Here is a 23,016-nt window from a genome sequence, read left to right on the forward strand (position 1 = left end):
GCAAAAGGCCCAAATGATTGTGGTCGTTTAAAATGCAGGTCATGATCTTCTTCAAAAGAGGTGCAATGTTAAAGAAATTTGACAGCAAGACTTCAGTGAAGTGATTGTGTGAAAACTTTGCCCCTGGTTCATGAACTGTATACAGGATGTTTGCAAGGTAAAATTGAGGGTTTTTTTACCATTTGTATAATATAATGCTTTCCCGTGCAATTTATATTACCTTTCTTTTGATGTTCATGCTTATACAGTAAAATAAGTTTAGTATAGATACGCAATATTTTTCATTTTGGACTATAATATATAACCACCCAAAATCTGTCAATTTCCAAGATCCAGCAAAGAACAGGTCCCAAGATTGCTGGGATTTGGGAGATTCAACTGTACATCTGTTTCTTCAAGTGAGAAAAATTAGCCTGTGAAAGATACTGAAATATAATTGATATTAAAATTTAAATTTGAATAGCAAACAAATAATATACTTTTTTTTTTCTCAATACACAGGCATCTGTTATGATTTCTCAGTTATATGCAGTTCTCTTAAAGTATACATAATAGCATAAGAAGCCAAAAATTTAAAGATCACATCTCTCTTTATGGGGAATTATTTAGCTGAATTATTTGCAGATCCATCTTCATAAACTATGATTTCTGGTAGTTAAAAAATATTGAATATTTCACTTCATCTAAAGGGGGGGGGGATGGTATTAATCTCAATAACAATAATGACTCTGCATATGGCGCGCGCGCGCGCACACACACACACACCAAACCTCACTGAATTTGAAGCCTTTAGGCATATCTAGTGGAAAACATCAAATCATAGGCATAAGAGACTTGTAAGTAAAAGCTGGAAATCATAAATCCACGAACAAAACATTTTTACTAGCTATGCTTCTTATACATTATCATAATGTGTACCTGAAATGCAGACTGAGAAACAATTAATGGCCAGTGGTGAATATGAAATAAATGTTATTTGTAGTATTTTTCTTTGGCACAATAATGGATTAGGTTAAGTGTTGATGAAGGAATATTTTATTTCATCCACATTCTCAGCCCTTTCTCTCCCTCAGGTTTTAAAATCTTTAAAATAAAAAAGAATATAGATCATTAATAAAAGAGTTTATTTGCACCTGTCCAAACCGAGTAATATATAAACTCAGTAGACAACAATATACATCAACAGAACTATATTAAAAAGTATTGACAAAATACATATTTCTATTGTGAAAACATTATTTGTGTTTTCGCTCGGGAAGCAAACTCGAATGAAGCTTCGTTACTTCTGGCTCAAATAAATCAAATACAAGAGTTCCATTTTCATCAAACCAACTGCTAATTGACTTTGTTAGTGAAGTTTCCCGTGTCAGCTTTGTGTGGCCATCAGTATAAGATATCACTAAGTGATACATATCATCAAACCTAAAAATAACATCATAAAGTTATTTCTTAAAGGATGGTTAACAAAAATATATTTATAAAAAATCTCAAAGTAATAATATATTAATGAACCAGAGTCACCTTTACAAATGTATAATGCCCTAATACTTTCACTACAAATTTCAAAAATACAATTAAATCCCCTCTACAAATAAAATTTTCTATATAACAAAATTTTCTTGCAAACCATGGAACACAACAAGCATTGTTTGTAATTTTACTTCTATATAACAATATGATACCTTTCCATAATTAAGTTTGGACCAAGAGCCTTGTTTAATGTTTTCTTACTTCAATAGGTGGTATGCTAAATACAATTTAGTCCTGCATCACCCATTTGTTCAGTGAGTCTGCAAAAGTCTTTCTTAACCAACAGCAGTTAGAAAACAAATTACAAAAACTTTTATACTGGCAACCTGCTACAAGCTCACTGGTCTGAACTGCCACAATCAATAATGCATAATCTCGTTTGCTGCTAACAATACATGACATTAGATTCAAGCTACAGAGCCACATGCATTTTACCAACATACAAATTGCTACTGGTGAATGTGCAAACAATTGAAACATACTAAATTTCAACTACTCTGTGAGAGCTTATTTCACATAAATCTGCAGCTGGCTATATGAACATTCCAACTCTGTTGCTTCATATCATCCACTTACAAAGCCTTCAATAACACGAAATTCTGAAATTGTATTTTTTTTATTAGTTAAAATTATTTAAAGAATTTGAATTTGAAGAACAACAGCTGATGGGTCGAAATTGTGGGTTAAAACTGGGTGAAGAAGACAATGTCTACATAATGAAGCTTTGCTTTTGACAAAATTTGAATTTTTGCAGTGTTCATGTTGCAATCCTTTCAGGAAGAAAAATCATATGGCATAAAAAAGTTTACAACCAATTGATTTGTCAATGGCAGACTACCTGAAAGACCTAACAAAGGTATATATAAAATCAGGCCAGAAGCTATGCCCATCATGCCGAAAAGAGTAACTTTGGTCCTTGAGGTTGTCACAGACATTCTCTCAGATATGCCAGACAAGCTGTACTTGCTACCTGGGAGTCTAAAACGCTGATGGAACTGATATTCGGGTGACACTCAAGTCACCCAAATATCAGTTCCATAGTGGACCCAATTTTAGCAAAGTCTGAACGGTGAGCCAAATCCTCTGCTTGCACCTTCACAATGGTGGGACTGTTAGTAATCCTGGGTATAACCTCCATGCACAAGCACATGGTGGGTCAGCACCCAGGTGTGAACCAACGTAAGCAGGGGTCGAGGTGTAGCGCCCACACCTACTAGGTGGTGGATGACTCATCAACCGGTGCAATACCACCACTTTGCTTATTGAAGGCTTGAAATGGTGGAACCCATGTTTAGTCTCCAGAGCTAAGTTCCGGTCAACCCTTCCCCATCTCTTCCATCATGCAGTATGATTGATAACTTTTGAGGTCATGATGAACATCGTGGCGAGATCCAATCTTCCTTACATTTCGAGGGTACAGCTCTAAAACGGTGTTCACAGGCTGGCCGCTAGTTAGTACACCGGACCGAACCTATTGGTAACTCTTTAGGAGGCTTCTAGATCAGCTAGTGTATAATCTTGCTACCTCTACTCTGCCAGATAGTGACTGGAGGGAGTCCGAGTAGTGTGTACGCGGGGGGGTGCATTGTCGAGGCCACGTTATGTCAAGGATCTGGGTATATTCTTATCACGTGTATGCCATATCCAAAAATTTCATTACTTCATACAGCATGTCCCACCACTTTTTCTTACTATTGAATACACCATGAATTGGCAAACTAATAGAGTAAACTTATCTGCAAAAAGATCTAAACCTCCCAAACACTTCCTAATTCATTTCACAAATATATGTGCTCTCAATTCTAATCTCAATGATGTCCATTTCCACTTACAGTCTGGCAAACCCCATGTACTTTTTCTGAAAGAATTTCAGTTATCAGTTGATTCAACTACTGCTCATCTCAGTTGCCCAAATTATTTGCTGTATGATTCCTTCGCCTCAAAGGTGGTACTTGTGCATATGTCCGTTCCGATATTCCTTGTCAGATTTGGAATCTCCCCTGGCTTAAAATCTCTCTACCTCATTGTGTCAAATTCATATGTTGTCTCTACCGTTCTCCCAACTCCACTAATACCTTGGAGCTCTTTGCATCTTGACTTTCTCCAGTCCAACTCTCCTAACAGTGAGGTAATTTTCCTTGGTGACTTTAATGTTCACAGCTCCAGATGGCTTCCATTTTCTAGTCAAACTGACCCGACTGTTCGAAATGCTGAGGCTTTTACAATTACTAATAACCTTGCACAGATTGTTCATTTACCTACAAGAATACCGGACAATCCTAACCATACAGCCAACACGCTTGATCTTTTTCTCACAAACAACCCTTCTAAGTACATGGTCCTTTAGGCACCTCAGATCACAACTTGGTGATTGTCTCTTCTCCTATGGAGCCTTTATCTCATGACTATTCCCAACCTCATATTGTTTGGCATTACAAGAATGCAAAATGGGATGACCCGCAAGATTTCTTTTCTTTTTTTCCCTGGTCGGATTACTGTTTCAAAAATTCTGATGTCAACGTTTGCTCAGATCATGTCAGTGAAATTATTCTTGTAGGAATGGAATCCTTTATTGCACACTCCACTTTAAAATCTCATTCTTTATCTAAACCTTGGTTTTCCAATAAATGTGCTAAGGCTGTTCAAGAGAACAACATTTCATATCATAATTAGCTTGTTTCTACAGTTTCATTTTCTGCTTGCACCAAAGCTCGCAACAATTGTAAAGCAGTTATTAATCAGTCCAAACTAGAGTTTGAACAGGCTAAGAGTAGAAAACTTGCTTATTGCCCTAATGGCAGCCGAGCATTCTGGTCTCTTGCCAAAAGCTATTGGCCGCAACTTTTGCCCATCTTTGCTCCCACCTCTGTCCAAACCAGATGGTTCTGTTGTCACTTCATCCAAGGATAAAGCTGCCCTACCAGCATCCCATTTTTCTTCCAAATCATGTATTAATGATCTTGATAAAACACCTCCCACCATTCCCAACATGCTCCATTCAATGCCTCCTGTGGTCTTCCGTCAAAAGGATGTCAGAAGGATTTTGACGAATTTTGATGCTAAGAAAAACTCCAGGTCCCGATGGTATTTCTCCACTTGTTTTCAAAACCTGTGCTTCTGAACTTACTCTTGTTCTTTGCCACCTTTTTCACTTTCTTATTCCAAAGGTGTTTTTCCTTCTGCTTGGAAGTTTGCTCATATCCAGCTAGTTCCTAAAAAGGGTGACAAATTCCTCCCATCCAATTATCATTCCATTGCAATTACTTCTACTCTTTCTAAAGTAATGGAGAAATCAATCAACAGCCAACTCTTAAACTACCTAGAAACCTTCTGTCTGATCAACGATCGGCAGTATGGATTCCGTCAGTGTCGATCCACTGGTGATATTCTGGCTTATATTACCCATTTATGGACTAATTCAATGGAAAAGTTTGGTGAAACACAAGCAGTTGCTCTTGACATCTCAAAGGCTTTCGATCATGTTTGGCATAAAGGTCTTCCAAACAAGCTTCCATATCTTATGGTTTGCCAACTGTTTTTTGTAATTGGTTATCCAGTTTTCTCTCTGATCGCTCACTGAGGGTAATGGTAGCTGGCTCTCTGTCTTCTAACTTCACTAGTGTCCCCCAAGGTTCAGTTCTTTTCCTCTTGTATATTAATGACCTTCCATTGACTGGAAATCCTATACAGTTTTGCCGATGATAGCACATTGCATTCCACTTTCCATTTTAAGAAACCTTGTCCTGCTCAATCAGCTTCAACTTCTTGAAAATCTGCTACCAATTCCTTAAATGCCGATCTTCAGGTAATACTCCAGTGGGGCAAAGACAACTTAGTTGATTTCAACCCTTCTTAAACTCAGTCTTGTCTTAGATCTCGCAAAAAGGATTCTTCTGCTCCTATGCTTATCTTTAGTGACACTCCGATTTCTAGGCAAAATGCTATATCTCTTTTGGGGATTACCCTGACTTCTAATCTCTCTTGGCACAAGCACATTACAAATATTTCTTCCTCTGCATCTAAAAAACTTGATTTTCTCTTTCGCTCTTGGCATTACTTTTCTTCCAAACAGCTGCTCACTCTGTATAAATCGCAAATCCGTCCTACCATGGAATATTGTTCCACATCTGGGGTGGTGCCCCCAAAACCTCTCTCAGGCTTCTTGATTCTGTTCAGAAGAGGGCAGTTAGGTTAATTAATGATTCATCTCTAACAGAGTCTCTACACTCGCTGTCTCATAGACATACTGTTTCTGCTGCATGCCTCTTCTACAGATATTTCCATCGGCACTGTTCTTCTGAATTGGCTTCTATAATTCCTGCTCTCTCTTTCAAAACAGTCCGAACACGTGCCGCTACCAGCCAACATCCATTTACTGTCAAACTTCAAACTCACAGAACCAACTTTTCATCTTCCTCATTTATTCATTCAACTGCCATTTTCTGGAACAACCTTCCTTCATACGTATTTCCTGAAAATTACAGTCTACAGAAGTTCAAGTCCAATGTCAACAAATATCTTCTTTCGTCTTTTCAACCTCCAGCCCAAGCACGGTACTAAGAACTATGGGTTCTAATACCTCTCGTGTTTGGGGTTTACATTAAAAAAAAAAAAAAAAAACAGCAACAGGAACATCAACTTCATCTGGATCAGACCATGACGACAAAATGCATGTGACTGAAAGCTTGAACACAAGTCTGACGGCCATTGGTATTTTTCCTCTGAAATTTCAGCGAATGGCTAAGAGAGACTCACAAGGCTATGGCAAAAGGAAGGCAAGTCAAGTAAAAGATGTAATTGCCAGTAAAATTGCATCTATTGGTGGCTTGGATCCAAATCTCATCATGGAACCAAGTGCAAGTCATCAGTGTGGAAACTGCTTAGATTACAATGAGCTGCTGAAAGAATTGTTGATGGTATGAAGTCATTCAGAAATACTTCAAATATTAACATTAGCTCCAGTTAGTTGGTCCATAAAGAAAATAATGGAAGAGTTTAGTGTCTCAGAAAGAATGGTAAGAAAGCTAGAAAACTTAAAGCAGAATAAGGAATCAGGGCCATACCTGGAAAAAAGCTTTCTGAGCAAGTAAAGCAAAAGGTGATGGAATTTTTTGAAGATGATGAATTTAGTCGGATATGCCCTGGAAAGAAAGATTACATTTCCATTAGAAATGCAGATGGAATAAAAATGCAAATACAAAAGCGACTGCTACTCAGCAACTTGAAGGAAATGTTTATAACTTATCGAGATAGAAATGGGTCTGATATTGGATTTTCTAAATTTTGTGAACTTTGACCCAAGTGGTGTGTCACAGTTGGTGAACCAGGAACACATTCTGTATGTGTATGCACAATCCATCAAAATGTCAAGTTAATGCTAGCAGCAAATCCTGTTGAATGTGATTACAAGGTTCTCATTGGTAAAACAGTCTGTGATTTGGAGTCAAAAGATTGTATGATTCATCAGTGTAAAAAATGTCCAAGAATATATGAATTAGAAAAGTCTCTAGAGAATATTTTTGAAAACAATGAACCAGAAGATATTATTGAATTCAAGCAATGGATAGACACTGACAGAGATACACTGGACACAAAGCAATTAACAACAGAAGATTTTATTGAAGAGTTGAGTTCAAAGATATTTAACCTTTCCTACATTGCTAAACACCAAAGCTACCATTTGAAGTCAACAAAGGAAAGCCTAATGACAGGAGAATTGGTCATCTTGATGGATTTTGCAGAAAATTATTCATTTGTTGTGTAAGATGTTGTTCAAGGGTTCTACTGGGAGAATAGCCAGGCTACATTGCATCCATTTGTCATTTATTACAAGGATGTTGAACTTCAGAATATAAGTTTCTGCACAATCAGTGACTGCCCTCGACATGACACAATTGCAGTGCATGTTTTTCTAACCAACTTAATTGAATATTTGAAGAGTTTCATGACAGAAATAAGGCACATTTACTACTTCAGTGATGGTTCTGCAGCTCAATACAAGAATTTCAAGCATTTTATTAACTTGTGTCATCATCAGAAGGATTTTGATATCAGTGCTGAATGGAGTTTCTTTGGCACTAGCCATGGCAAGTCACCATGTGATGGAACTGGTGGAACAATAAAATGATTGGCAGCACGTGTAAATCTCTAACACCCAATTGAAAACCAAATCCTGACACCAAGAAACGTTTCAATTTTGTGACAAGTGTGACTGGAATAAAATTCTGTTTTGCTTCTAAAGAGGAAATTGAGCAAGTAAGGCCATTTCAAGAGAAAAGATTCATAGACGGTCATACTATTGCTGGAACAAGAGAAAATCATCACTTCATTCCTATTGATGCAAGAAAGATTTGTGTTTGCAGAGTATCAAATGACACACCATCATCATTTGTAGCTCATGTAGATCAGACCAGTGAAACCAATATTCAATTGGGGCCAACTGTCAATTTACAACCTGGCCAATACATTGCCTGTATTAGCATTAGTGGAGGCATTTGATGCAAGAAAGCAAGCTTATGCAGCATCAGCCAAAAAAAAAAACAACACACTCCCATTTCACCCCTTCATTCGTTCGAAATACCAGTCCAGCCGAGCCTTAAATTTATTTAGGCTATCAACTTCCACAACAAGGGATGGAAGTCTGTTCCACCAACCAACTACCCACTGGCTAAAGGCAAATTTCTGCACATCTATCCTACATCTGTCCTTCCTCAATTTGAATTTATGCCCTCTTAGGTGATTATTCTGAGCAAAAGGAAGAATCCCATCGGCATTGAGGAAATGCCGATGGGATTCAAACCATTCAAGACCTTATACACCTCGCCGGTGCCTAGTCTCCAGACACTGTAATTTGCAAAACTTAAGCCTTTCTTTGTAAGAGCAACCCTTTGTTACATTCATTAATCTTGTTCCCCTTCTCTGTACTCGTTTCAGCAGCTCTACATCCTTCTTGAAATGAGGCCTCCAGACCTGTATACAGTACTCAAGGTGTGGCCTGACCATTGCCTTAAACAAGGGAATAATCACCTCCTTATCCCTGCTAGAAAAATTCCTGTATATCATTGACAAGACACCATGAGCTACTCTTGCAGCCCGTCTGCACTGTTCAGAGAACTTCATATCTGCATGCACAATTACCCCCAGGTCCTTTTCATTCTCCACCACTGTCAGTGTAGTACCACAGAGTTGATACGTTATTCTGGGGTTACTGTTTCCCATATGTAGTACTTTACATTTGTCAATGTTAAACTTCATTTGCCACCTCTCAGCCCAATCTGCTCAACCTTTCCAGATCCTGTTGTAGCAGCATAGCGTCAGTAGTGTCCTTAACAGCCCTGCCAACCTTTGTATTGTCTGCAAACTTGAACATTAAGCTTGATATACCATCATCAATATCATTTATAAATACAGAAAACAATAATGGACCCAAATAAGGGACTCCACTAATAACATTAGTCCACGATGAGCAGTGTCCATTGATTACATTTATTTATGACAATAATTGGTGGATTGGAAATATTTGTGAAATTTCGTTTGAAGAACATGATGTATTGGTAAATTTCATGCATCCTCATGGAGCAGCTTGCTGATTTCATGGCCTGATAGACAAGATGTTTGCTGGATTCCTGAACAACAAATTATTGCCAATCTTCCAGCTCCAAAAACAACAATGAGACTACAATATAGCTTGCCTGAAGTAATAATATCAACCATCAATGAAAAATTCCAGTCCATTACGAAGCAGTGATTCAGTATCTTCACACTCACTTGCTTATTTCAAATTTTATTGTGTTTTAAATAAATTTTGTTGCAGTTAACTTCTTTCAAGCTTAGAAACCAATAGAACATCATCTTTATGCTTGAAATCCTGAATAAAGACCACTTTTCAGGCTTGGGAACTTGCACTAAAGAAACACATGAAATTTCTTTTCTTGCCATTTGCACCCTCATTGTAAAAAAATACAGATCTTTTTGTGCATTGGCAATATATCCTTTCTGCTTAAACCAGAGGGCAGAGTAATTGCAGAAAATTTCACTCTTGTAAATACCGGCACCTCCGTAGCCAAGGAAGGAGCAGCAGTGCGTAGCACACACTTCTTGATTAGACAAGGGTTCGAGCCCGTCACCACCAAATATGGAGGATGCGGAAAGGTCAGGGAATGACCACCGCATATCCCGGAGCAATATGGCTTTAGTTGCTAATGCTCCTAAAAACCAAATAACAACAACTTGTAAATACCATAGTTCTGTCCTTATTGAGATGTGAAACTTCATCATCAAATAAGTATGCAAATATTATGTGGAAAATATAAAATGTTTAAGGCCATAAGTAGCAAGACAAAACTGAAAAACCATGATTCTTGTTGGTCTTAAAACCTGCTCTTTCCAATGGTGGCAAAAACAAGAGAATTGAAGGTGTCCCACATTAAGATATTTGCCCCTAAAGATAGGTCAAAATTTGACTTTCAAATTTTGAGTATCTTTGAAGGAAAATATCTCAGCCAGCAAACAAGTATAAGAGCACATATTTAGTTGGGCTGAATTCATGCAGATGTTAAATGGAATGCCCAAAGAAGAAGGTACCAAAGGTTTTTATTTCAAAAGTCTTGCTTAAATTTGTCGTGACAAATTTTTGGTGCCAATTTTAGACCACATTGTTAAAAATTAAGGTTTTTGAGCCTGGACACCAAAAGTTTTGCATCCTTTGCTAAAAGTTAACTAGGTATACCAAGTTCCAGAGCACTGCCTCTCAATGTTGTGCAACAGTAACACTTAAAACTTTGAAATTTTTTTATAATTTGCTCTGTGTAACACAAGTGACCTCCACAAAAAAAAAGGTGCTGGTGCCTCAAGCATACTATACATTGAACTGAATATTTGCACAGCTTCTTTGGAAACCTGTTTAAACATCTACACCAAGTTTCAACAAAATTGAAGATGGTCAAGCAGGGACCATCTTCAAAATTAGGCCACTTGACATGGAATCACCCAGAAAAGACATAGTAGTCATGGAAGGTTAAAAAATATACGACTCTCAAGTTATACCATAGCAATATTAGCTATGATGGAACTGACAGGGGCACCCATAGCTGTACCTTGAATCTGATGAAACAAAGTCGTTAAACATGATTGTGCTACCAGTCAAACACAAATTGAGGGCAGTACAAATACCATCAGTAGAGAGCAAGGTCCTGTCCTTCAAGGTAGCATCCCCATCCAAAAGCTGCCTCACACAAGCAACAGCTTGCTGCACAGAGAAAAAGAGACCACATCAAAGGAAACCATGACCTCACCCTCAGAAATGATAAAATCCTGAATAATATGTACAAAATGCATGCTGCTAGGCACAGTATGGTCAGTTCTCCCAACAAGGGGTGCTACCAACCTGGCAGTGTAATTGGAAAGTTCATTTGTAGGCATGTTAAAACAGAAACAATAGGCCACAAGGGAATACGAGGTTTATGGATCTTCGGGAGTCCATAAAATTGCGGAAGCTGGCAACCTGTTGCATGGAGTTTCCAACATTTTTTGAAATCTTGTTAGAAAGAAGCCAGGCATACACAAGCTTATTGACTTTGGATTCCAACTTCCCCAATACCTTGATGGGAGAATCCTGTATAGATTCATAAGACTTTACAACCTTGCAAACGAGAGAGTGCACTTGCCCTTTATCAGCAGGTAAGATTACAATGCTATCATCTTTGCAAAAGGAAGTAAGGGCTTCCTATTGATAATACCTGAGATTGGTAACAGTAGGTTGAACATAAAGATGGAAGTCCTAAAGCGAATTTAATCTGCAGACTCTGCAAGTAATCGGTCAAGTGAAGATTCCACTCCCATAGCCAGTTGGGTAATAGGGGGTTTCCAAGGAAGGGGCTTAGAGGGGGAACAGGTATCCTGTGTGTTATCAGACACTCAGCCTAAAATACTGATGGATCCAATATCTCTCTATTACAGAAGATTTAGGAGAAGTCCGGTTGGCCTGCCTCCCTAAAATCCACTCATGCACACCTTCTCGATGGTAAGCCCTGTTACGTCACTTAGGTGGCAAGGAACGTGTAGAGTGGTTCTCTTCAAGATGCCTGGTCAGCGTGAAGAGGAAAAGACCAAACCCTCCAGCAATGAGAGCACAACAATACAAATGGCCCTCAGTCCCCAGCAGCTTTCACTCTCCCTCTTACGGCAGCGAGAGGATCACAGTGGAAGCAGAGGGTGCTAAGAATCTCTGGGTACAACCAGGCTGCCATGCACGGAAATTGAACTTGGCCTGTTATAACGTACGATCACTCATCGGTGAAGACAGGATATTAGAGCTGGAAAAGGAATTAGAAAATGTGAATTGGAATATCATCGGTTTGGCTGAAACAAGAAGAAGAAATGAATCACTTATAAGTTTATCAAGTGGAAATCTGCTGTACACCAATGGAAACAGTGAAAGGAGTGAAGGTGGAGTTGGGTTTCTGGTCCATAAAGATTTTAAAAACAACATTTTGGAATTCAAAAGTACATCACCAAGGGTGTCAAGACTAATACTCAAGATTTCTAAGAGGTACAAGGTAAAGATTATAATGATTTATGCACCAACATCGAGCCATGATGATGAAGAGGTTGAAGAAATGTACACTGAAATTGAGAGTCTTCTAGATGAGCAGAAAACCCACTACACTATTATTATGGGGGACTTCAATGCTAAGGTTGGAAAAAGGCAAAACAGCGCAGAAAGAGGAACTATAGGAAATTTTGGAATTGGTGAAAGAAATAAAAGAGGTGAAAGACTTGTGGAATTTGCAGAATCTCAAGGAATGTCAGTAATGAACACTTTTTTCAAGAAAAGGGTGAAGAGAAAGTGGACATGGAAGAGTCCAAATGGATTAACAACTAATGAAACCGACTTCATCCTCACTAACAGAAGATATATTGTGAATGATGTTACTGTCCTGAATAAGGTAAATGTTGGAAGTGATCACAGAATGGTAAGATGTACACTTGATATAGACGTAGGAAAGGAAAGGAAAAAACTGACTCGAGTAAATAATACAAAGGTCTTTGAGATAACAGAAGAGGAGAAAAAGCAGTATGTACTGGAACTTAAGAACAAGTATGAGCTTCTGCAGACTGCTGAGGACCAAGATATCGACGAGGAATATTACAACTTTTTGAAAGTGATAAAGCCCAAGAAACCTATAGGGAAACAGAAATCCAAAGAAGAAAAAATTAGTCAAGAAACACTTGTCATGATGAACCAAAGACAACAAATGAAGAGCAAGAAAAACACTGATAGGGAGAAAATTGAGTATACTGAGTTATGCAAAGCCATTAGAAAGGACTCAGAGAGGACATAAGATTTAACACAAGAAAAGTAGAATTAAGGGAAAACAAAGGATTTAAATCAGCAGCCATGAGCAGTAATACAGAAAGACAAATGATACTGAAACTGAAGAATAGCAATGGTGTACTTATAAACAGCAGAGAAGGCATAATTCAAATAGCAGAAGACTACTATAGAGAATTATACAAGGAGCGAGGGAATGATGCCAGCAGTGGGGAAGATGGATTGCAAAGTAGCAACACATACGACATACCCGATATTCTTCCTGATGAGGTAGAACATGCATTGAAGAAAATGAAGAATCGGAAAGCCCCGGGGGAAGATGAAGTTACTGTAGAGTTGTTAAAATTGGGAGGAAGAGACATAACACAAAAACTGGCAAGGCTCTTCACAAAGTGCACTAGAAAAGGTGCGATGCCTAAGCAGTGGAATAATGCAATCATAGTTTTGCTGCATAAGAAAGGAGATAAATCAGAAATTGGAAAGTATAGACCAATTAGCTTGTTATCCCATATCTACAAGTTGTTCACAAGGGTCATTACTAACAGATTAGAAAGAATACTTGATGAGAATCAACCGAAAGAGCAAGCTGGCTTTAGGACAGGATTCTCAACTATGGATCACCTTCACGTAATATCACAGCTAATGGAGAAAGCAAATGAATATAAAACACCATTATGCCTGGCATTTGTGGATTACGAAAAGGCATTTGACTCCATACAGCATAAGGCAATGTTTCGGGCACTGGAAAGACAAGGCATAGATACTCCATATATTATGATTTTGAAGAAAATATATGAGAGTGCTACATCCTTTATTAGACTAGACAAAGACAGTAGCAAATTTAAAATCGAGAAAGGAGTTCGACAAGGAGACACAATATCTCCGAAGCTGTTTACTGCTGCCCTTGAGGAAGCTTTCAGAAGATTAGACTGGTCGCAGAAAGGAGTCAATGTGAACGGAGAGTACCTAAACCATTTACGATTTGCAGATGACATTGTGGTCATAAGCCACGATCCCAAAGAATTAGAGGAAAATCTTAATCAGTTATGCACAGTTAGTAAGGATTTTGGACTAAAGATGAATATGGCTAAAACAAAAGTAATGATGAACAAGTATGTCACAGAAAGGGAAATAATGATTGAAGGAGCAGTAATTGAAAAGGTGGAGTCATATACTTATCTGGGACAAGTTATTAGCTGTAATAATAATAAATGGCTGGAAGTCAAGAGAAGACTAAATTTTGGATGGATAGCATTCAGGAAATATAGTCACATACTGAAGAGCAATATCCCAGTTTGTCTGAAACGTAAAATAATGAATCAATGTATACTCCCCACCATGACTTATGGAAGTGAAACTTGGGCACTCACCAAAAGAATGGAAGAGAAGCTAAGAACTACACAGCAAAGAATGGAACGAATTATATTGGGAATCAGACTGTTAGATAAGAAGAGAAACACATGGATTAGGCAGCAAACTCAAGTAAAGGACATTCTTATCAAAACTAAAGAACTAAAATGGTCTTGGGCAGGACACATAGCTCGAAGACATGATGACAGATGGACTAAGAAAATAACAGAATGGTACCCAAGAGGAGCTAGAAGAAAACCTGGAAGACAAAGGCGGAGATGGATAGATGAAATTCATGAGTTTTTGTGTAGTAAATGGATGGCCAGTGCTCAAAACAGAAGGAACTGGAAAGCTGCTGGAGAGGCCTTCATCCTGCAGTGGATTGAAAATGGCTGATGATGATGAAGGAAGAATAGCAAATTTCATGCCATAATTAGATGGTCAGTTTGTTCCTCAGATCAACTTAGCAAAGCATTAAATTTTTTTTGTTCGTGCAAATGATAAACACGTATGGCTTGAGAACATAAAACACAAACAATAACAGATAATGTGGAAGGAGAACCCAAACCACTTAACTCCTGCACGAGCCTGGCTTTATCAATGATAACTATCTTCAATACTTGATTCACACTGCTGATTCAAATTCCTAAAGTTCTCAAACCAAAATTTAAGCAGACACAACTCATACAATCGCAAGAAAAAGGCTCCCTGTATCTAAATCCTCTTGGAATAATACGATGGGCTTTTCAGCGATGTGCAAAACATGAATTGTCTATTGCGAGCTTCTGACAAAAACAACTTCTGCCAACTAACAGTAACACCATACACATAAGGGCCACACATTAGACGAACATTAGAAAACAGGCCTTGAATGTCTGGCTGCTTATCACTATATAAGTAATGACAGACAGACTAGTTTAAGTTAAACTTTATTAAAATATATATAAATAATAAAATAGAAGCTTTCAGGGCTTTCATCAGCTGATCGGTGAATGGTGTACTGAGTATATACATATTCATTGGGTAAAGTAACAGAAGTTGACTTGGCATGATCGTAAATCACACCTCTGGTGCTGGTAATGCAGCATTACGTATGCGTAAGGAATGCTGGTGCTCATTGCACTGCAATATGGCACACTCCATAATGGAGTGCATGTGCACTCCACTATTACGATTCATAGTACTGTTAGAGCTGACTATGTGCAGTGCTCCGAGCCATGAGTACTGGCAGTAATCACGTGAATAGTTGACAGTTTGAAAGCTGCGTCAGGGATCAGGGTTACACGGCTCAACACAATCATTGGGTTGAGAAGCATAACTTTGATCCCTGATAGTGCTCATGGCTTGAGAACAAAATTTTCTTGTACATGCACATAGTCAGCTGTAACAGTACTAAGAATCATAATAGGGGAGTGCACATGCACCCCATTATGGAGTCTGCCATATTACAGTGCGATGAGCACTAGCATTCCTTATGCATACGTAATGCTGCATTACTGGTACCAGAGGTGTGATTTACAATCATGCCCAGTCAGCTTCTGTTATTTTACCCAATGCATATATTCAAGTACACCAGTCACCGACCAGCTGATGAAGGGACACCTCGCCATGAAAGCTTCTATTTTATTATTTATATATATTTTAATGCTTTTATTTTATATCTATTTATTTTAATAATGTTTAACTCTTGATATTTTAAGGAGTCCTTATGTGCTGTAATGTAATAACTAGATCGTATGTATAGCTTAGCTTAATTTTCAGCACTCACCTCATAGTAATCCGCTTAGCGTGGAGGGTTTTATCACATACATAGTGGTTATAGGATTCTAATACTTTACAGGGATTATGGGTTTTAAAATTAAGTTATGGGCTGTAGAAAAATTTTTAAGAAAGGAAAGTGCACCTTCCATGGTTGCCTAATTAAATTAAATTAAGAGAAAAAAAGGAAATATATAAGCTAATAATCGCGCACGAGCGACTTTCGAGTTTCCTCGTCTTCAGTTAGCTATAGTGGAGGGGGGGGAAGAGAGCGCGCTTGTCTTATATACGGGTTGGGTTCCCGAAATGCATTTCAGTGCATGTGGAAACTTGATACGTGCTAAATTCCAAATGGGGGAGAAATTGGCGGGAATCTTTTTGTTTAACACGTTGAGTGATGTATGGCGCTTAAACCATTCAATAACGAGAGCTTCGTTTTCAAGGATTTTGTAGCTAGAATTTAATTTAATTACTGTGATGGCTGAATCGATGAGTGGGTTGTGATTTTGAGATTGGACGTGTTGTGTTAGTTCTGTACTTGCTGAGTTAGTTTTGAAGCTATTAAAGTGGTAGTATGCACGCGTGTTCGCGATTTTTGATGTCCCGAATTTTGCTGTTGTACTACCTATGTAACATGCTTGGCAATCTGATTGGCATCTGATCAAATATATAATGTTGTAGTAATCGTGTGTCTCGTACTCGTGTGTTGTCTTGTATGAATTGAATTTGGAACTTAATTTGTTATACGATGTGAATATTAATTTTATATCTGTATTTTTAAAAATCTGTTGAAGTCTTCTAGCGTATTGTTGATGATATGGGAGCGCGATAAGGGGTTTTTGTGTCTTATTCTTGTTCACGTGGTTAATAATTTTGTTTGGGTTATTAGTGTTATTATGAACTTTGGTGATGGTTTCTTTTATTAGTTGTGGTGGGTATTTTCTGTCGATGAATTTTTTTGGTGAGGTATTGTAATTCTATAGATAGGTCTGTTTGTGTGTGGCTATATTTTACAGCGTTGTATATCTGGTTGTATATAACTGCTTTTTTGATGTATAGAGGGTGGTGTGAGTGGTAATGTAAGAATTTACCTGTATGTGTGTTTTTTCTGTATATTTTGGTGCCTAAAGATGTGTTTATTTTGTATACAGTGAGGTTTAGAAAATTAATTTTATTATCGTTTTCTACTTCGAGGGTGAATTTGAGTCTTTCATGTGTTGTGTTAAAGGTGTTCAGTAAAGTATCGATGGTGGTTCTGTTGCCTATTAAGAGGACGTCATCTGCATACCTCATGTATAGTTTAATTCCTGGGGGAAAGGGTTGGAGAATTTTTTCTTCGATAGATGCGAGGTAGATCTCGGATAAAGGGGCAGAGATACCGAGGCCCATGGGAAGGCCGAAAATTTGTTCGTAGACGTTGTTTTGGAATTTAAATTGTTTGGCGTCAAGTAACAGTGATGTGAGTTCTAAAATATCATTAATGTTTAAGTCGGTATGTTTTGTTAATGTGTCGTCTTTGATTAATAGATCTTTAAGGGCCAGTAGCATGGATTCGATGTGTACGTTTGTGTATAGGGAGACGACGTCGAAGGACGCGAGAATATCGTTTTCAGATATGGTTATGGAAGTTATGCATTCGTGTGCTTGTTTAGTGTTGTGGACCCTGAACCGAGAAAATCTCATTAAAGGTGAAATGATTTTGACCAGGAATATGGATAGGTTAGCATAGGCGGACTGTTTATAAGAAACGATGGGCCTTAAAGGGTAATCTTGTTTATGGAGTTTGACTATTCCAAATATGTGTGGGAGAATGTTATTGCGTATGCCTATTTGCTGGAGGGTATGTAAATTAATTTGTTTGTTGGCTCTGAGTCTTCTTAGGATCCCATCAAGTTTATTTTTAAGCTTGTTAATATTAAACGTGTTGCAAATTCTGTATGTTGTTGAATCTGATAAGATGTGTAACATTTTCTTTGTATATGTGCTTTTGTCCATGATTGCGATGGTGTCCCCTTTGTCTGCCTTTTGTATTATAATGTTCGGGGTTTTTATGAAGTCTCGTATGTGGATTAATTGTTGTTGGGGAATGTTAGGTTTACTGGTTAATTGGGAGTTAAAAACAGCGTTAGTTTCATGTATGATTCGATATTTATCTGGGTGGTTATCAAGTTTGGTTTGTATTTCTATCATGGCGTCTTTAACTGGGTAGTTGTTGCTGTTAATGGCGAAATTGAATCCGTATTCTAGACTGGCAAGTTCGTTAGGGGAAAATGTTTGTGTGGAGATGTTAACAACTGAGTTTGTGGGGAGTTTTTTGTGTCTCCTAGTGAGTGTATCCCATTTCTTGGAGTGCTTTTGGGTAATCTGATTTAAAGTTGCTTGAATTCGTGTGTTGTTCTGTTGTACGTAATCGTACCAAGTCGTGGGGGTTAGTTCTCTTTTAAGTTTGAATTTAAGGGTATGTATTTGATCTAAAAGGAGATATTTTTCTCTGTATCTTTTCCGTAATTCGGCTTTAATTATGGCAATGGAGGCTTGGTGTATGATAAAAGGGTATTTTTTAACAGTGTTTTTGGTGCAGATACGAGCGAAATTGGGGATTATGTCATATATAAGACATTTCTTTAAGAATGTGATGTGGAGTTTGTTGGAAAAGTATTCTACTAATAGTTTTGTGAAATGGAGTTTCCTATCGTGCAGATCTGAATGCATTGGGGAAAATGTGGAAATGATAGGCGTGCGGAAGAGGTGTAATATATAGTTAAAGGATTTGTGTTAAATTGACTCTTGATATTTTAAGGAGTCCTTATGTGCTGTAATGTAATAACTAGATCGTATGTATAGCTTAGCTTAATTTATTAAATTTATATAAATTAAATATTTAATAAATTATTAAAAATTATTAAATATTTATTTAATAAATAAATATTTAATAAATTAAATTCTAGCTACAAAATCCTTGAAAACGAAGCCCTCGTTATTGAATGGTTTAAGCGCCATACATCACTCAATGTGTTAAACAAAAAGATTCCCGCCAATTTCTCTCCCATTTGGAATTTAGCACGTATCAAGTTTCCACGTGCACTGAAATGCATTTCGGGAACCCAACCCGTATATAAGACAAGCGCGCTCTCTTCCCCCCCCTCCACTATAGCTAACTGAAGACGAGGAAACTCGAAAGTCGCTCGTGCGCGATTATTAGCTTATATATTTCCTTTTTTTCTCTTAATTTAATTTAATTAGGCAACCATGGAAGGTGCACTTTCCTTCAGCCCATAACTTAATTTTAAAACCCATAATCCCTGTAAAGTATTAGAATCCTATAACCACTATGTATGTGATAAAACCCTCCACGCTAAGCGGATTACTATGAGGTGAGTGCTGAAAATTAAGCTAAGCTATACATACGATCTAATGTTTAACTTAAACCAGTCTGTCGGTTGTTACTAGATATTATATAGTTCAAGGCCTGTTTTCTAATCACTATACTGTGATTAAAAATAAATGCACATGCAAGCCCACATATAGCAACTTCAGGGTTTCTACAATAAATCCAAAAATTTGCACATTGTTAAAACCTCAACTATGTTTATCGGTAGATGAATGAAAAAAAAAAAAAAAAACTATTTAAAGAAAAAAGATGGAGCACCTGCTCAATATATTTGTTGTTGACTTTTAATGTTTGAGATAGAAGGAAAAGCAGCAAAATTGTTAGTAGCTTATATAATTTATGATTCATTTTATGGAAGGAAAGAGTTATAACACAGCAAATGTGCTACCAAAATGTCATGTGTTTTATTTTGGGAAAACAGTAATCAAGTGACCATAAAGTTCTTTAGCAGATAAGGTACGTAAGAAAACAGCCTTCTCCCCTGTGCTTATTATCTCAAAATTTTGCATAATATAACAGATGCATTTCATGTTTATCTCCAAGGAAGATATAAAAGGTCAAGCTGCAACAACTCAAAAGGGCAGCTCAATAATGAAATCAGTTTATGCACTTTTCTTGTACGTGTTTTCATTTTAACACAAAAACATACTACTTCTGAAGTCAAAATGCCTTAGGTCTTGCTTTAACTTTGTTAGCAACAAAAGCACACAATAGGCAACTGTGTGCTTTTGTTGGATTTGTCTGATATTTTGTGAAATTAAGACTGGTATATTAAATTGTATTTTCTCTTTTAAATTTTATATGCAAAATCGAACTTGTAACTAATATTAAGATTTTAAACTGTAAATTGCATTTTTTTTTAATTGTTAACAATAAATACAGTACACAAAACTGTGTTTTGACTTGTCTTACCTTAGATTTAACAAAATAAGAAGTTTACAAAAAAAAACATGAAATTTGAACTATAAAATCCAACAACAAATAAAAAAGAACAAAAGGTGAAAAAATATAATAAGAACTTACACGTAACATGTGTTTTCTTATTTCATTCTTTCACCATCAGTATAGAACTATTACATTAACATGTAACAGTTCTATACTGATTCTCTATGTGCTTGATATACATTTAAAAACATTAACTTATAAAAATTTTTGTACTACTGTACCATTTTTTATGAATTAAACATTCCCAGTTATCAAACTGAATCTGGAAATTCATCTCTGTGAATTAATTTGGTTTTTGTATGCAATGCTGCCAGTGACTGTTTAGCAGTTTCGCCACTTCTGACTCATTTGGAGAGGTCTAGATTCAAGCCCTGTCCATGACTGGAGGTTATTGTTATTTGGTTTTTAGGAGCATTAGCAACTAAGGCCATATTGCTCCGGGGATATGCGGTGGTCATTTCCTGACCTTTCCACATACTCTGTATTTGGTGGGCACAGGATCAAACCCCGGTCTAATCAAGAAGTGTGTGTGCTACGCACTGCTGCTCCTGCCCATCTGGCTATGGAGGCGCCAATGACTGGAGGAATTTCAAAAAGATGTCAACCAACAACCAAGGCTGTACTTAACTGATCTGAGAGAGAGAAAATTTTCCTCATGAGTTTTTCCAGGTTTTTCAGTCCACACAACAAAAAAAGAAGCTGATGAACACACTTATACAGGCATAATACACGATTATGCAATACGGTCTAAGATGCTGATAGACCTTAAACCCAACAGCATACAACCCTCCCCTCCTCCTTAATTATTTCTTTTGGGAGGGAGGAAGGGTTGCATTAATGAAAAAAGTATATCCAAAAATGGAAGTTATTACCTACATTTCTAGTAGTAATTTCTACAATAAAGTCCACAAAGCATTTTGCACAACCAGATCTTAAAAGACTGTACATATAAAATATGATGATGAACATCATACTCTACAAAAATGTAGCATTCGTCATGGAAATGAGGACTTAATTATAACTATCTTCAAACATATAAACTGAACAAAGGATTGAGATCTCAAAATAACATAATACTGAAATTGCAATTATTAATGTAAAACATTCTTAGCTTTTTTTCAAATAACAAATTCTTATTATAATTAGAAAGCAATTAAATTACTTGCCTTTTTAAAGATGAACTAACTGTCCAAACGTTATCAGGATCCATACCAGTAGAGTCCTTATGAATAGCAACCATGAATATTCCTTTTTCAATGAAAGTTGTGTACAAAGTTAGAAGACCCATTAGGATGAAATATGTAAATATCACAGTCAAGGTGCAAATTCATTTTTGGAGTGAAAAAATATATTGCTTACAGTTTCACTGCCACACTATATTCTCTGCTCTAAAAATGCTATAATCAAAATATCTGCAAGTTTGAAATAGAAACCAAAATAGTAGAAAATTATAAAAACAGCTTTCAGGCATGTTTTTTTTTTTTTTTTTTTTTAAAATCCACACTGCACCAGAAATTAAATTTCATTTATAAAATACACTGTTTTATTAAAATACAGCTGTAGAATTGTTTATCAGTACAGTATGCTTTTAAGCATTAGTTCACTACCATTTTTCTGTCTGTGGATTTCTTTTCTGGATATTGTTTCACGAAAGATACTGAAGAGAGCAGAAAGTTCAACAACTCCATAATCAGGTCAGTCAAAATCAATTGCTATATATGTTTATAAAATCTAGTCAAGACACTAACGCCGATACAGTTATGACTACTGAGCTAGCTCAAATATATCATGCTGTAGAGCAGGGCCCAGCAAACTATGGCCCATGGGACAAATCCAGCCCTTTCCCCATTTTTGTACAGCCTGCGAGCTAAAGATGGTTTTTACATTTTTAAATGATTGAAAAAAAAAAATCAACATGCTCCTGGATTGATATCAGTATTTGGCACTACCTATCTGCATGAAAAGACATTTTCAAAGATGAAATACATAAAATCTCATTACAGATCAGCATTAACAGATGAACATTTACAATCGATTTTGATGATAGGGAACACTAACCCCAATTAAGCGAAATATTTTCCCAAAAAAAGTATTCCATTCTTCTCATTAGTAGACCTGTATTCCAGAAAACTGTACTCAATTATTATAATTACATTTTGAATTTCATCAATAAAAAATTAGTGGAAATTTGTTTTCTCTTATTGTAATATAATATCGACATAATCTATATATTGAATACGGAAGCCATTTTCTTTACTCCATCAGTGCAAATGATAGGCTTAACAGATTGGACTGGAAGTGGTCTCAAATTGAAGATATTTCTTCCTAAGTGCGCACAAAGTTGTTAAAATTTAAAACTTCCAAATAGTTTTATTTTATGTAATGGGGCCAGTGTTGTACTACAAACGAGAATAGTTCAACATTCACTTCATAGATAGAGCCACAGGAAGATGTTAACTATTAAACAAACAGTTGTCTAAGTTGATAAGGCATTTTTTTCTTATTAACAATTTGCACTTCAACTATTTAACAATTTGCACACTCACACAATCGCGTGCTTTGGTCTGGAAAAAAAAATAATAATAATAAATAAATAAACAAATAATAATACTCTGCTACCAATTGCTAAATTCTCTACTAGCACTGTCTACCTGAAAAGAAAGAACTAATCATTAGGATTCCTTCACAGCTCACTATATGTCCCCACATT

General features: G+C 36.8%; 1 protein-coding gene across 2 annotated transcripts in view; it reads right to left on the reverse strand.

Moving 5' to 3' along the window:
- Nucleotides 1-1,107: 1,107 nt before the first annotated feature.
- Spase25 (Signal peptidase complex subunit Spase25) overlaps nt 1,108-23,016 on the reverse strand; it is a 74,351-nt gene continuing 52,442 nt past the window's right edge. The window contains exons 4-5 of one of the 2 annotated variants that reach the window (XM_090375124.1): nt 21,473-21,607; nt 1,108-1,422 (exon numbers count right to left, since the gene is read on the reverse strand). In XM_090375124.1, coding sequence (XP_090231250.1) covers nt 1,236-1,422; nt 21,473-21,607 — 322 coding nt within the window. In that variant the 3' untranslated portion in view covers nt 1,108-1,235. The remainder of the gene's footprint in view (nt 1,423-21,472; nt 21,608-23,016) is intronic. The other variant, XM_090375123.1, reaches the window with a different exon arrangement.

Source organism: Mastigoproctus giganteus, chromosome 6, assembly GCF_048544385.1.
Source record: "Mastigoproctus giganteus isolate SK-2022 chromosome 6, ASM4854438v1, whole genome shotgun sequence".
In the NCBI taxonomy this organism is placed as follows: Eukaryota; Metazoa; Arthropoda; class Arachnida; order Uropygi; family Thelyphonidae; genus Mastigoproctus; species Mastigoproctus giganteus.